Here is a 14317-nt window from a genome sequence, read left to right as displayed (position 1 = left end):
GTTCCCCAGCCCTGTATTCTCCACACCCTAACCTCCTCCCAATCAGTTCCCCCAGTCCTGTATTCTCCCACACCTACCTCCGCCCGGTCTCCAATCATCAGTTCCCCAGCCCTGTATTCTCCCACACCTAACTCCTCCCAATCAGTTCCCCAGCCCTGTATTCTCCCACACCTACCTCCTCCCAATCAGTTCCCCAGTCCTGTATTCTCCCACACCTACCTCCTCCCAATCAGTTCCCCAGCCCTGTATTCTCCCACACCTACCTCCCTCCCAATCAGTTCCGCCAGCCTGTATTCTCCCACACCTACCTCCTCCCAATCAGTTCCCCCAGTCCTGTATTCTCCCACACCTACCTCCTCCCAATCAGTTCCCCAGTCCTGTATTCTCCCACACCTACCTCCTCCCAATCAGTTCCCCAGTCCTGTATTCTCCCACACCTACCTCCTCCCAATCAGTTCCCCAGTCCCTGTATTCTCCCACACCTACCTCCTCCCAATCAGTTCCCCAGTCCCTGTATTCTCCCACACCTACCTCCTCCCAATCAGTTCCCCAGTCCTGTATTCTCCCACACCTACCTCCTCCCAATCAGGTTTTCCCTCAAGTCCCTGTATTCTCCCACACTACCTCCTCCCAATCAGTTCCCCAGCCCTGTATTCTCCCACACCTACCTCCTCCCAATCAGTTCCCCAGTCCTGTATTCTCCCACACCTACCTCCTCCCAATCAGTTCCCCAGTCCTGTATTCTCCCACACCTACCTCCTCCCCAATCAGTTCCCCAGTCCTGTATTCTCCCACACCTACCTCCTCCCAATCAGTTCCCCAGTCCTGTATTCTCCCACACCTACCTCCTCCCAATCAGTTCCCCAGTCCTGTATTCTCCCACACCTACCTCCTCCCAATCAGTTCCCAGTCCTGTATTCTCCCACACCTACCTCCTCCCAATCAGTTCCCCAGTCCTGTATTCTCCCACACCTACCTCCTCCCAATCAGTTCCCCAGTCCTGTATTCTCCCACACCTACCTCCTCCCCAATCAGTTCCCCAGTCCTGTATTCTCCCACACTACCTCCTCCCAATCAGTTTCCCCAGTCCTGTATTCTCCCACACCTACCTCCTCCCAATCAGTTCCCCAGTCCTGTATTCTCCCACACCTACCTCCTCCCAATCAGTTCCCCAGTCCTGTATTCTCCCACACCTACCTCCTCCCAATCAGTTCCCCAGTCCTGTATTCTCCCACACCTACCTCCTCCCAATCAGTTCCCCAGTCCTGTATTCTCCCACACCTACCTCCTCCCAATCAGTTCCCCAGTCCTGTATTCTCCCACACCTACCTCCTCCCAATCAGTTCCCCAGTCCTGTATTCTCCCACACCTACCTCCTCCCAATCAGTTCCCCCAGTCCTGTATTCTCCCACACCTACCTCCTCCCAATCAGTTCCCCAGTCCTGTATTCTCCCACACCTACCTCCTCCCAATCAGTTCCCCCAGTCCTGTATTCTCCCACACCTACCTCCTCCCAATCAGTTCCCCAGTCCTGTATTCTCCCACACTTACCTCCTCCAATCAGTTCCCCAGTCCTGTATTCTCCCACACCTACCTCCTCCCAATCAGTTCCCCAGCCCTGTATTCTCCCACACCTACCTCCTCCAATCAGTTCCCCAGCCCTGTATTCTCCCACACCTACCTCCTCCCAATCAGTTCCCCAGTCCTGTATTCTCCCACACCTACCTCCTCCCAATCAGTTCCCCAGTCCTGTATTCTCCCCACACCTTCTTCTCCCAATCAGTTCCCCAGCCCTGTATTCTCCCACACCTACCTCCTCCAATCAGTTCCCCAGTCCTGTATCTCCCACACCTACCTCCTCCCAATCAGTTCCCCAGTCCTGTATTCTCCCACACCTACCTCCTCCCATCAGTTCCCCAGTCCTGTATTCTCCCACACCTACCTCCTCCCAATCAGTTCCCCCAGTCCTGTATTCTCCCACACCTACCTCCTCCCAATCAGTTCCCAGTCCTGTATTCTCCCACACCTAACTCCTCCCAATCAGTTCCCCAGTCCTGTATTCTCCCACAACCTACCTCCTCCCAATCAGTTCCCCAGTCCTGTATTCTCCCACACCTACCTCCTCCCAATCAGTTCCCCAGTCCTGTAATTCTCCCACACCTACCTCCTCCCAATCAGTTCCCCCAGCCCTGTATTCTCCCACACCTACCTCCTCCCAGTCAGTTCCCCAGTCCTGTATTCTCCCATACCTACCTCCTCCCAATCAGTTCCCCAGTCCTGTATTCTCCCACACCTACCTCCTCCCAATCAGTTCCCCAGTCCTGTATTCTCCCACACCTACCTCCTCCCAATCAGTTCCCCAGTCCTGTATTCTCCCACACCGACCTCCTCCCAATCAGTTCCCCAGTCCTGTATTCTCCCATACCTACCTCCTCCCAATCAGTTCCCCAGCCCTGTATTCTCCCACACCTACCTCCTCCCAATCAGTTCCCCAGCCCTGTATTCTCCCACACCTACCTCCTCCCAATCAGTTCCCCAGTCCTGTATTCTCCCACACCTACCTCCTCCCAATCAGTTCCCCAGTCCTGTATTCTCCCACACCTACCTCCTCCCAATGTTCCCCAGTCCTGTATTCTCCCACACCTACCTCCTCCCAATCAGTTCCCCAGTCCTGTATTCTCCCATACCTACCTCCTCCCAATCAGTTCCGCAGTCCTGTATTCTCCCACACCTACCTCCTCCCAATCAGTTCCCCAGTCCTGTATTCTCCCACACCTACCTCCTCCCAATCAGTTCCACAGTCCTCTATTCTCCCACACCTACCTCCTCCCAATCAGTTCCCCAGTCCTGTATTCTCCCACACCTGCCTCCTCCCAATGTTCCCCAGTCCTGTATTCTCCCACACCTACCTCCTCCCAATCAGTTCCCCAGCCCTGTATTCTCCCACACCTACCTCCTCCCAATGTTCCCCAGTCCTGTATTCTCCCACACCTACCTCCTCCCAATCAGTTCCCCAGTCCTGTATTCTCCCACACCTACCTCCTCCCAATCAGTTCCCCAGTCCTGTATTCTCCCACACCTACCTCCTCCCAATCAGTTCCCCAGTCCTGTATTCTCCCACACCTACCTCCTCCCAATCAGTTCCCCAGTCCTGTATTCTCCCACACCGACCTCCTCCCAATCAGTTCCCCAGTCCTGTATTCTCCCATACCTACCTCCTCCCAATCAGTTCCCCAGTCCTGTATTCTCCCACACCTACTTCTTCCCAATCAGTTCCCCAGCCCTGTATTCTCCCACACCTACCTCCTCCCAATCAGTTCCCCAGTCCTGTATTCTCCCACACCTACCTCCTCCCAATCAGTTCCGCAGTCCTGTATTCTCCCATACCTACCTCCTCCCAATCAGTTCCGCAGTCCTGTATTCTCCCACACCTACCTCCTCCCAATCAGTTCCCCAGTCCTGTATTCTCCCACACCTACCTCCTCCCAATCAGTTCCCCAGTCCTGTATTCTCCCACACCTACCTCCTCCCAATCAGTTCCCCAGTCCTGTATTCTCCCACACCTACTTCTTCCCAATCAGTTCCACAGTCCTGTATTCTCCCACACCTACCTCCTCCCAATCAGTTCCCCAGTCCTGTATTCTCCCACACCTACCTCCTCCCAATGTTCCCCAGTCCTGTATTCTCCCACACCTACCTCCTCCCAATCAGTTCCCCAGCCCTGTATTCTCCCACACCTACTTCTTCCCAATCAGTTCCCCAGCCCTGTATTCTCCCACACCTACCTCCTCCCAATCAGTTCCCCAGTCCTGTATTCTCCCACACCTACCTCCTCCCAATCAGTTCCCCAGTCCTGTATTCTCCCACACCTACCTCCTCCCAATCAGTTCCCCAGTCCTGTATTCTCCCACACCTACTTCTTCCCAATCAGTTCCCCAGTCCTGTATTCTCCCACACCTACCTCCTCCCAATCAGTTCCCCAGTCCTGTATTCTCCCACACCTACCTCCTCCCAATCAGTTCCCCAGTCCTGTATTCTCCCACACCTACCTCCTCCCAATCAGTTCCCCAGTCCTGTATTCTCCCGCACCTACCTCCTCCCAATCAGTTCCCCAGTCCTGTGTTCTCCCACACCTACCTCCTCCCAATCAGTTCCCCAGTCCTGTATTCTCCCACACCTACCTCCTCCCAATCAGTTCCCCAGTCCTGTATTCTCCCACACCTACCTCCTCCCAATCAGTTCCCCAGCCCTGTATTCTCCCACACCTACCTCCTCCCAATCAGTTCCCCAGTCCTGTATTCTCCCACACCTACCTCCTCCCAATCAGTTCCCCAGTCCTGTATTCTCCCACACCTACCTCCTCCCAATCAGTTCCCCAGTCCTGTATTCTCCCACACCTACCTCCTCCCAATCAGTTCCCCAGCCCAGTATTCTCCCACACCTACCTCCTCCCAATCAGTTCCCCAGTCCTGTATTCTCCCACACCTACCTCCTCCCAATCAGTTCCCCAGTCCTGTATTCTCCCACACCTACCTCCTCCCAATCAGTTCCCCAGTCCTGTATTCTCCCACACCTACCTCCTCCCAATCAGTTCCCCAGTCCTGTATTCTCCCACACCTACCTCCTCCCAATCAGTTCCCCAGCCCTGTATTCTCCCACACCTACCTCCTCCCAATCAGTTCCCCAGCCCTGTATTCTCCCACACCTACCTCCTCCCAATCAGTTCCCCAGTCCTGTATTCTCCCACACCTACCTCCTCCCAATCAGTTCCCCAGTCCTGTATTCTCCCACACCTACCTCCTCCCAATGTTCCCCAGTCCTGTATTCTCCCACACCTACCTCCTCCCAATCAGTTCCCCAGTCCTGTATTCTCCCATACCTACCTCCTCCCAATCAGTTCCGCAGTCCTGTATTCTCCCACACCTACCTCCTCCCAATCAGTTCCCCAGTCCTGTATTCTCCCACACCTACCTCCTCCCAATCAGTTCCCCAGTCCTGTATTCTCCCACACCTACCTCCTCCCAATCAGTTCCCCAGTCCTGTATTCTCCCACACCTACTTCTTCCCAATCAGTTCCACAGTCCTGTATTCTCCCACACCTACCTCCTCCCAATCAGTTCCCCAGTCCTGTATTCTCCCACACCTACCTCCTCCCAATCAGTTCCCCAGTCCTGTATTCTCCCACACCTACCTCCTCCCAATCAGTTCCCCAGCCCTGTATTCTCCCACACCTACCTCCTCCCAATCAGTTCCCCAGTCCTGTATTCTCCCACACCTACCTCCTCCCAATCAGTTCCCCAGTCCTGTATTCTCCCGCACCTACCTCCTCCCAATCAGTTCCCCAGTCCTGTATTCTCCCACACCTACCTCCTCCCAATCAGTTCCCCAGCCCTGTATTCTCCCACACCTACCTCCTCCCAATCAGTTCCCCAGCCCTATATTCTCCCACACCTACCTCCTCCCAATCAGTTCCCCAGCCCTGTATTCTCCCACACCTACCTCCTCCCAATCAGTTCCCCAGTCCTGTATTCTCCCACACCTACCTCCTCCCAATCAGTTCCCCAGCCCTGTATTCTCCCACACCTACCTCCTCCCAATCAGTTCCCCAGCCCTGTATTCTCCCACACCTACCTCCTCCCAATCAGTTCCCCAGTCCTGTATTCTCCCACACCTACCTCCTCCCAATCAGTTCCCCAGTCCTGTATTCTCCCACACCTACCTCCTCCCATTGTTCCCCAGTCCTGTATTCTCCCACACCTACCTCCTCCCAATCAGTTCCCCAGTCCTGTATTCTCCCATACCTACCTCCTCCCAATCAGTTCCGCAGTCCTGTATTCTCCCACACCTACCTCCTCCCAATCAGTTCCCCAGTCCTGTATTCTCCCACACCTACCTCCTCCCAATCAGTTCCTCAGTCCTGTATTCTCCCACACCTACCTCCTCCCAATCAGTTCCCCAGTCCTGTATTCTCCCACACCTACTTCTTCCCAATCAGTTCCACAGTCCTGTATTCTCCCACACCTACCTCCTCCCAATCAGTTCCCCAGTCCTGTATTCTCCCACACCTACCTCCTCCCAATGTTCCCCAGTCCTGTATTCTCCCACACCTACCTCCTCCCAATCAGTTCCCCAGCCCTGTATTCTCCCACACCTACCTCCTCCCAATCAGTTCCCCAGTCCTGTATTCTCCCACACCTACCTCCTCCCAATCAGTTCCCCAGTCCTGTATTCTCCCACACCTACCTCCTCCCAATCAGTTCCCCAGTCCTGTATTCTCCCACACCTACCTCCTCCCAATCAGTTCCCCAGCCCTGTATTCTCCCACACCTACCTCCTCCCAATCAGTTCCCCAGCCCTGTATTCTCCCACACCTACCTCCTCCCAATCAGTTCCCCAGTCCTGTATTCTCCCACACCTACCTCCTCCCAATCAGTTCCCCAGTCCTGTATTCTCCCACACCTACCTCCTCCCAATCAGTTCCCCAGCCCTGTATTCTCCCACACCTACCTCCTCCCAATCAGTTCCCCAGTCCTGTATTCTCCCACACCTACCTCCTCCCAATCAGTTCCCCAGTCCTGTATTCTCCCACACCTACCTCCTCCCAATCAGTTCCCCAGTCCTGTATTCTCCCACACCTACCTCCTCCCAATCAGTTCCCCAGTCCTGTATTCTCCCACACCTACCTCCTCCCAATCAGTTCCCCAGTCCTGTATTCTCCCACACCTACCTCCTCCCAATCAGTTCCCCAGTCCTGTATTCTCCCACACCTACCTCCTCCCAATCAGTTCCCCAGTCCTGTATTCTCCCACACCTACCTCCTCCCAATCAGTTCCCCAGTCCTGTATTCTCCCACACCTACCTCCTCCCAATCAGCACATTGATTTGCCCTTTTTCAGTTCAGTACTTCCTGCCCATTACACTGCTGGTTATGGGCAGCAAGGAAGGTCCTCTGTTTCTGTCTGTATCAAAGGATTCTTCATTACATTACAATTTTGTTTGACCAGTCAAGGTTGTTAACCCTTAGCTGAACCCCCAGACCTGGAGGAGCACTGAGTATGGCCTCTACCCTTTGACCTGTTCAGTGTTCGGTTCAAACTTCGATCCACTGGGCTTGTGTTTGGAGTTGTGGCTTGATTGAAACTGGATGGAACACAGTACCGTGCAGGTCCTTCAGCCCACAAAGTCGTGCCAGCCCTTTAACTTCCTCCAAGATCAATCTAACCCTTCCCTCCCACGTAGCTCTCCAGTCTCTTAAATGCCTCCTGTATCTGCCTCTACCACCACCCCCAGCACCCACCACTCTGCATAATAAAACCTCCCTCTGCCAGCTACCTTGGGTAGTGCAGGGTTCCGCACAGCGCTATTACAGCTCAGGGCAGTGGGAGTTCAGAGTTCACTGCTGTCTGTAAGGAGCCCCCATGAAACGTGTGTGTTTTCTCCGGGTGCCCTGGTTTCCTCCCACGGTCCAAAGGTGCACTGGTTAGCAGGATAATCGGTCATTGTAAATCGTCCTGTGATCATTGGGGCTTGTCTACACTGTATCTGAACAAATAATCTCCCTCGTACTTTCCTCCAATTATGTCCCATTCCCACCCTGGGAATTAAACTCTGGCTGTCCACTCAATCTCTGCCTCTTACCATCTTGTACACCCTCTCATTCTCCTCCTCTCGCTCAGCCTATCCTAACATAGAACGGTACAGGACTGTCTTGACTGAGGGGTCACTCATTTAGACAGTTGAGGGTAGTCGGTTTTGTGGGGCACTTTCAGGAGGTTTGAGAGCAGGTGTGTGCTGAGGAAGGAGGTAATGCAGAAATGCAGAACCGAGCTGAGAGTTGGTTCACCCGTAAGCTGGGCAGCCTGCTGTCCTGTCGGTGGTGTGGACGTGCTGCAGAGAGTGCAGAAGAGGTTTATCAGGACGTCAGTTATAGAGAACGAGATGGGGTGTGGTGGGCTTTTTTGATTCACCAGCAGGGAAAGAGGCTGGTGGGGTGATCTGCGGGTATGTCAAATGAAGGTCGACAGGTTCCATTTATTTATCACATGTACAGTTCATCGTGCGTACAGTGAACATACATCGTATGCACAATCCCTTCTGGTCTTTCATTCCCTTTCCTTGGGGTAAAAGACTGTGTCACCCTGTCTTTACCCCTCATAATTCTGTAAAGCCACCCTCCTGTCTCCGAGGAATGATGTCCCAGCCTCGCCCTTGCACTCAGACCCTCGTGTCCCAGTAACGCGTGGCAAGTCAGGCCGTGCGGATGGGGGAGACCGGACGGTACAGCGAGCTGCGATGGGCGATTCCTCCTCACCTCTCCTCCTCTCTCACAGCGGACCAGGTGTATGGCGACCAGGACATGCACGACGTGGTCAGGAAGCACTGCATGGACTACCTGGTAAGAGAACCCAACAGCCCCAACCTCAGTCCCCTGGGTCCTGTCTCCCCACCCTCCACACTATGCCCCCACACCCCCATCATCCCCACCCAAAAAAAATTATCTTTCTGCTCTCCTCTGCCAAAATAATATAAGACCCCAACAAAGCTCTGCCTGTGATGGTCCAACCACGTAACCAGTGCCTCTCGCTTCCTCAGGATGCTAAAGAAATTCAGCGCATTCCCCTGTCAGCTCTTGTCAGTCTTTAATCAGTGCACCGTAGGAAGCCTTCCTGTCAGGCTGCATTGTGACTACGTACGGCAACCGCTATGCCCATGGCTGTGAGGAGCTGGAGAGGGTTGTGAGCACATCCCAGAATCCGGCCCCCGCCCCCACCCCCTCCGTGGACTCTGCCTACACTTCCCACTGCCTTGGTAAGGAGGCCAGTGTCAAAACCCCACCCACCCCAGCGTTGCCTCTTCTCCCCTCCCTCATCGGGCAGAAGATACTAAAGCCTAAAAGTGTGTCCCACCAGGCTCCTACCCACTGTTATCAGGCTGTTGAACAGTCGCCAGGTATGATAAGAAGGACTCTTGACCTCCAAATCTCCCTCATCGTGACCCTTGAACCTCATTGCCTGCCTGCACTGCACTTACTCTGTAATTACAACGTTAGTTAGTACAGGCCCTGCAGCCCACAATGTTGTACCAACCTTTTAACCTTCTCCAAAGGTCAGTCTAACCCTGCCTTCTCACATAATCCTAACCTGAAATGCCACTGATGTACCTGCATCTTTCACCACCATTGGCAGGGTGTCGACACACCCACCGTTTTCTGTGTAAAAGAAACCTATCTCTAACATCTCCCCTGTACTTTCCTTCAATCACCTTAAAACTTTACCCTCTTTTATTAGCCATTTCTGCCCTGGTTAAAAGTCTCCCTCATCTCTCCATGCCTCTTATCATCTTGTACATCTCTATCAGGTCTCTATCATCTCCTTTGCTCCAAAGAGAAAAACCCCAGCTCATTCAACCTATCCTCATATCCTCCCATCCTGCTATATCAGCACTGCACCCTCTCTAAAGCTTCCACATCCTTCCTATAATGAGGTGACCAGAACAGTTCAGTGCGGTCTAACCAGAGTTTTATAGATTTGTAATGTCGCTTCGTGGCTCTTGAAAATCTCCCAAGTAATGAGGGCCAACACATCACAGGCCCTCTTAACCACCCTACCAACTTGGGCAACTTTGAGGGATCTGTGCAAGTGGACACCGAGATCCCTCTGTAACGCCATGCTGCTAGAATCCTGTCCAAAATAATATAAGAACCCAACAACCCTGTTACTCTGTCTCCAAGTTTGATCTTTCAACGTGACTCTCTTCACACTTTACTGGTTGAACTTGATCTGTAACTTTTCATCCTGTCATCGTCCCACTGTAACCTAAGCCAACTTTCCACTTGACGCGTAGTTCCAGCAAACTTTGTGTCATCCGTCATTGTTAGCTTATGATGACGTGGCGAGTTGATCTGAATGGACACGCGTAAGGGGACGTGTGTCACTGTACCTGGGTAGAGATGCCAGTAACCAGGTTTCCCTGTGGGCGCAGGTAAAGAATGCAGACTACTTTTCCAACTACGTGACTGAGGATTTCACCACTTACATCAACCGCAAACGAATCAGCAGTTGCCACGGCAACCACATTGAGATGCAGGCCATGGCTGAGATGTACAACCGGCCGGTGGAGGTGTACCAGTACAGTGCGGCAGGGCCGGACAATCTCGGTATGGAAGCCCCCACTCCGTCACTGTCTGTCCGTCCGTCCTCTCAACCGGTCACATCGCTCCACCTGTCCCCACCCCGATTAGTGGAGAGGCACCAGTACAGTGTGGCAGGGCCGGACAGTCTCAGTATGGGAAACCGCTGACTGTCTGTCTGTCTCCCTCTCCCCACTCCCCTATCACTGACCCCTGTTCCCACCCGCTCACTGATCGACTTGAGCGTCTCCTCTTCCCCCATCACCCGGTCTATTACACCCCCGCCCCTCCAGCAGTTAAACAGCATCTGTATCTGTTCAAGCCCCCACCCACCCTCAGTCAGTCTCCCCTGCAGCTACTTGGATTTACAGTGGGGATCTTATACATTGTCAGGGCTCCTACCACTCCTGCATGCACCCTCATCTCTCTTCCTTTCCCTGGAGGAGCGTTGAACCGTAAAGGTGCCTTGTTGTCATAGTCTGTCTCCCACTCCCTCGCCGTGACCCCCTCCAGGGCATGAATTCTGCTCTCCTCCTCTCCAGCCGACCCAGTCCCTGCAGCGTCGGGGCAGGTGTCGACCACACAGCTCTTCGACTCATCCCTCCAGCCACGGCCCTGACCGATTGACTCCTCCACTGTGATAGATCCACACAGTTATCCGGAACCCTGGCTGCCCACGGCTTTGCCTGGTCCTTCCACCCAGCCGCCCCCACCGCCACCTTCCCGGGTTTCCTCCTCGTTCACCCTCAGCTGCAGCCTGACCGTTTGTGGGAGCTTGCCGTGCGTGGGTTGGCTGGGTGAGGGGTGTTCCCCACGGCACTGATGCCCTCTGCTCTCTCACCCCTCCGGCAGAACCCATCAACACGTTCCACGGCATCCACCAGACTGAGGATGAGCCCATCCGTGTGAGCTACCATCGCAACATACACTACAACTCGGTGGTGAACCCCAACAAGGCCACCATCGGCGTGGGGCTCGGCCTTCCCGCCTTCAAACCCGGCGTGAGTGATCTCCCTCCGCTCTTTCGGGCAGCTTCATAGTGGGAGAGGTGGGAAGTGGGGGGGGGGGGGGGATTCATGTTAACAGCGTGCAATCGGCCCCGGTACCATCTGGCCACGCTGTAAAGCTGGGGTTCTTAACCTTCTTTATGCCATGGGCCCCTTTGGAAGTCCGGTGAGGCCTATGGACCCATCTCAGAATAAGGTATTTCAATATTGAAACAAACATACGCAGGATTACAAAAGAAACCAATTACATTGAATACAGTTATCAAAATATTAAAAAATCTGATCTGTTATATAGTTATGTATCTGCCTCTTTAGCACGTTAAAGGGGTCTCACAGCCACGTTAGCACAGCGCTTCTCCCTGCTACTGTGTGCGTTTCCTCTGGGTGCCCCGGTTTCTGCCCGCTGCCCAAAGACATACGGCTTGGTAGGTTCATTGGTAAGTTGTCCTGTGATTTTTTAAAATTATTGAGATATAGTTTTTTGGTCCCTTCAAGCTACCCCCGATTTCATCCTCGTTTAATCACGGGACAATTTACAAAGTCCAATTAACCTACCAACTGTATACCTTTGGCTTCTTTTCCTTTTGTTCTACCTCAATGCGCAGTGAAATAGACCATTAAACCGTAAGCCATGGGAGCAGAATCAGGCCTTTTGGCCCACCGAGTCTGCTCTGCCATTCAATCACGGCTGATCGTATTTTACCCCCTCAGCCCTACTCCCCAGTCTTCTTCCCATAACTTTTGACGCTGTGGCTAATCAAGACCCTATCAATCTTTACCTTAAATACACCCAACGACCTGGCCTCCACAGCTGCCTATGGTCCAAATTCACCACCATTTGGCGAAAGAAATTTCTCCACATCTAGTTTTAAAGGAAAACCCCTGTATCTTGAGACTGTGCCCTCTTGTCCTAGACTCCCCCACCATGGGAAACATGCTTTCCACATCTACTCTGTCCAGGCCTTTCAACATTCGAAAGGTTTCAATGAAATCCCCCCCCACCTTCAATGCCAGCCCATCTTTTCTTAGAATGTTCACAATACTCAAGGTGAGGCCTCGTCAATACCTCATAAAGCCTCAGATTCACATCCACGCTCATCTTCTAGATCTCTTGAAATGAATTCTAACATGGCATTTGCCTTCCTCACCACTGACTCAACTTGCAAGTTAACAGTTGGGTGTTCTGCACAAGGACTCCCTTTTGCATCTCAGATTTTTGTATCTTCTCCCCATTTTGAAAATAGTTTGCACGTTTATTTTTTCAGCCAAAATGCATGACCATGCATTTTCCAACACTGTATTTCATTTTCCATTTTCTTGCCCATTCTCCTAATCTATCTAAGTCCTTTTGTAGTCTTCCCATTTCCTCAACACTACCCGCCCCTCACCAATCTTGGTATCATCTGCAAACTTGGAAACAAAGCATCTACTCCATTATTCAAATCATTGATATACAGCATAAAAAGAAGTGGTTCCAACACCAACCCTTGCAAACACCACTAGACATTGGCAGCCAACCAGAAAAGGATCCTTTTATTCCCACTCGCTGCCTCCTATCAATCAGCCATTAACTTTCCTGTAATGCCATGGGCTCTTAACTTGGTAAGCAGGTTGGTGTGTGGCACCTTGTCAAAGGCCTTCTGAAAATCCAAATGTACGATATCCACTACATCCCCGTTATCTATCCTGCTTGTAATCTCCTGAAAGAATTCAAACAGGTTTGTCAGGCAAGATTTTCCCTTTAGAAAACCATGCTGACTTTGTCCTATCTTGTCCTCTGTCACCAAGTACTCCTCACCTCATCCTTAACAATTGACTCCAACATCTTCCCAACCACTGAGGTCAGGCTAACTGGTCTATAATTTCTTTTCTGCTGCCTTCCTCCTTTCTCAAAGAATGGAATGACAATTACAATTTTTCAGTCCTCTGGTACCATGCCAGAGTCCAATGCATTTTGAAAGATCATTTCTAATGCTTCTACAGTCTCTAACGCTACCTCTTTCAGAACCCGAGGATGCAGTTCCTCTGATCCGGTTGACTTGTGCACCTTTAGGTCTTTCAACTTTTTGAGCACCTCCTCCCTCGTAATAGTAACTGCACTCACTTCTCTTCCCTCACTCCCTTCGACACCTGGCACACTGCTCGTGTCTTCCACAGTGACAACTGATGCAAAATACTAATTTCGTTCATCTATCTTCTGCTTTTCCCTGTTACTATATCTCCAGCCTCATTGTCTACTGGTCCAATATCCACTCTCATCTCTCTTATTTTTAAATACAGTACTTGAAAAAACTTTTTCTATCCATTTCCATACTGTTTGCTAGCTTGCTTTCATATTTTATCATTTTCTCCTAATGATTCTCATAGTTGCTCTCTGTAGGATTTTTAAAACTAACCAATCCTCTATCTTTCTGCTAATTTTTGCTTTTCTTTTGCTTTTACATTTTGCTTTGACTTCCCTTGTCAGCCACGGTTGTACTATTTTGCCATTTGAGTATTACTTTATTTTTGGAATATATCTATCCTGCACCTTCCTCATTTTTCCCAGAAACTCACACCATTGCTGCTCTGCTGTCTTCCCTGCCAGCTTTTCCTTCCAATTTACTTTGGCCAGCTCCTCTCTCATACCTCTGTAATTTCCTTTACTCCACTGAAATACTTCTACATCAGACTTTACTTTCTCCCCATCAACTTTCAAGCTGAACTAATCATGTTCTGATCACTGACTGCTAAGAGTTCCATTTACCTTAAGCTCCCTAATCACCTCTGGTTCATCACACAACACCCAATCCAGTGTAGATGATCCCCTGTAGGCTCCACGACAAACTGCTCTAAGAAGCCATCTTGTAGGCATTCAACAAACTCACTCTCTTGAGATCCATCACCAACCTGACCTTCCCAATCATGACTATCATAACATTGTCCTTTTGACTCGACTTTCCTATCTCCCGTTGTGCTCTGTAGCTACTGTTTGGAGGCCTTGTATATAACTGAAATCAGAGACTTTTCACACTTGTAGTTTCTTAACACAACCCACAAGAATTCAACATCTTCCATTCCTGGGTCACATCTTCCTAATGATTTGATGCCATCCTTTACCCTGCCAATTCCTCTGCCTCCAATATAATGTGTGAACCATCTGTATGGATGCACACGAAACGAAAGATCGTCAGTGTACCTT

At 51.5% G+C, this 14317-nt stretch overlaps 1 protein-coding gene and 1 long non-coding RNA gene across 7 annotated transcripts in view; one reads left to right on the top strand and one right to left on the bottom strand.

Moving 5' to 3' along the window:
- LOC132380619 (uncharacterized) overlaps positions 1-3717 on the bottom strand; it is a 10414-nt gene extending 6697 nt beyond the window's left edge. For all 4 annotated transcript variants that reach the window (XR_009507826.1, XR_009507823.1, XR_009507825.1 and 1 more), the window contains exons 1-2: positions 3656-3717; positions 2606-3039 (exon numbers count right to left, since the gene is read on the bottom strand). This is a non-coding gene — a long non-coding RNA (uncharacterized LOC132380619). The remainder of the gene's footprint in view (positions 1-2605; positions 3040-3655) is intronic.
- Positions 1-14317, top strand: part of otud5a (OTU deubiquitinase 5a) — a 75500-nt gene that overhangs the window by 55631 nt on the left and 5552 nt on the right. For all 3 annotated transcript variants that reach the window (XM_059949556.1, XM_059949555.1, XM_059949553.1), the window contains exons 3-5: positions 8331-8395; positions 9982-10156; positions 10982-11130. In XM_059949556.1, coding sequence (XP_059805539.1) covers positions 8331-8395; positions 9982-10156; positions 10982-11130 — 389 coding nt within the window. The remainder of the gene's footprint in view (positions 1-8330; positions 8396-9981; positions 10157-10981; positions 11131-14317) is intronic.

This window comes from Hypanus sabinus, chromosome 24 (genome assembly GCF_030144855.1).
Source record: "Hypanus sabinus isolate sHypSab1 chromosome 24, sHypSab1.hap1, whole genome shotgun sequence".
NCBI classification, from domain to species: domain Eukaryota; kingdom Metazoa; phylum Chordata; class Chondrichthyes; order Myliobatiformes; family Dasyatidae; genus Hypanus; species Hypanus sabinus.
This window is presented reverse-complemented; position numbering and strand designations above follow the sequence as displayed.